Here is a 1,448-nt window from a genome sequence, read left to right on the forward strand (position 1 = left end):
CTATTGTTGCACATTTGGATTTGGAATTACATCAAATGGACGTGAAGACAGCTTTTCTCAATGGAGAACTAAATGAAGAAATCTACATGGAACAACCTGTAGGCTTCATCGTTAAAGGCCAAGAAAAGAAGGTATGTAAATTGAAAAGATCTGTTTATGGCCTGGAGCAATCTTCAAGGCAATGGTATTTGAGATTTCACAAGGAGGTGATATCATATGATTTCACCATGATCGATGAAGACCATTGCATTTATGTGAAAAAGTCCAATGGGATGTTTGTAATTCTTTCTCTTTATGTGGACGATATTTTATTAGCTAGAAAAAATTTGGAGTAAGTGAAAACTATCAAGTCATGGCTTTCAAAGTCATTTGACATGAAAGATATGAGCGAGACAGACTATATCCTTGGAGTTAAGATCGAAAGAGACCGTTCCAATAAGTTATTGAGTTTATCTCAAGAAACTTATATAAAGAAAATTTTGGAGCGTTTTCGTATGAATAGTTGCAAATCCATGGATACTCCTATAGAGAGAGGTGAAATTTTAAGCCTTGAAATGTGTCCCAAGACTGAAAATGAAAAGGAAGACATGTCTCGAGTTCCATATTCAAGTGTTGTCGGGAGCTTGATGTACGCTATGATGTGTACTCGCCCAGATATTTGTTATGTCGTAGGTCTGGTTAGCAGGTATCAATCCAATCCTGGAAGAGATCATTGGAAAGCTGTGAAGAGAATTTTCAGATACCTGAAGGGAACTGCAGATTATTCACTATGTTATAGTGGAAATGATTTATACTTGAGAGGATATACAGATGCTGATTGGGCTGGTGATCGGAATGATAGAAAATCAACATCCAGTTATGCCTTCTTACTTAATGGTGGTGCTATGTCATGGAAAAGTAAGAAACAAACCTGCATAGCCCTTTCAACAATGGAAGCTGAGTTCGTGGATTGTGCGTCTACAGTACAAGAAGCTGTTTGGTTGAAGAGATTCTTTGAGCATTTGAATATTACATAGAACTCTCAGGGTCCCATGAAATTTATTGTGATAGTCAAGCGGCTATTGCATATACAAAAGATCCTAAGTATCATAGCGAGACCAAACACATTGACATCAAGTATAACTTTGTAAGAGACATGGTAGCAAGTGGAGAGATAAATTTACAATACATTCCTACGCGAAGCATGATAGTTGATCCTTTTACAAAGGCGATATCTAGAGAACTGTTTGAGAAACATGTTATGGCTTTAGGTTTGCAAAGGATATGAAAATATTTATGTATTGTAAAATGACTAAAGTATTAAAATATGCTCATCAATATTTGACTCTTGAATTATGCTTATATCTCGTATGTGTGTGATGATGTTTTGTTGATAAAGTGTGTCGAACAAGTCGCGAGATTGGCTCTCTCACACGAGAAATCGCCTCTTACGTTAAGAATCGTGAAGA

General features: G+C 36.5%; 1 protein-coding gene across 1 annotated transcript; it reads left to right on the forward strand.

Moving 5' to 3' along the window:
- The first annotated feature begins 374 nt into the window (after positions 1–374).
- Positions 375–1,016, forward strand: LOC138869016 (secreted RxLR effector protein 161-like). The gene has a single exon (XM_070146602.1). It carries the CDS (start codon positions 375–377, stop codon positions 1,014–1,016), a length of 642 nt encoding a protein of 213 aa, XP_070002703.1.
- The last annotated feature ends 432 nt before the right edge of the window (positions 1,017–1,448 follow it).

This window comes from Nicotiana sylvestris, chromosome 5, assembly GCF_000393655.2.
Source record: "Nicotiana sylvestris chromosome 5, ASM39365v2, whole genome shotgun sequence".
Taxonomy (NCBI): Eukaryota; Viridiplantae; Streptophyta; class Magnoliopsida; order Solanales; family Solanaceae; genus Nicotiana; species Nicotiana sylvestris.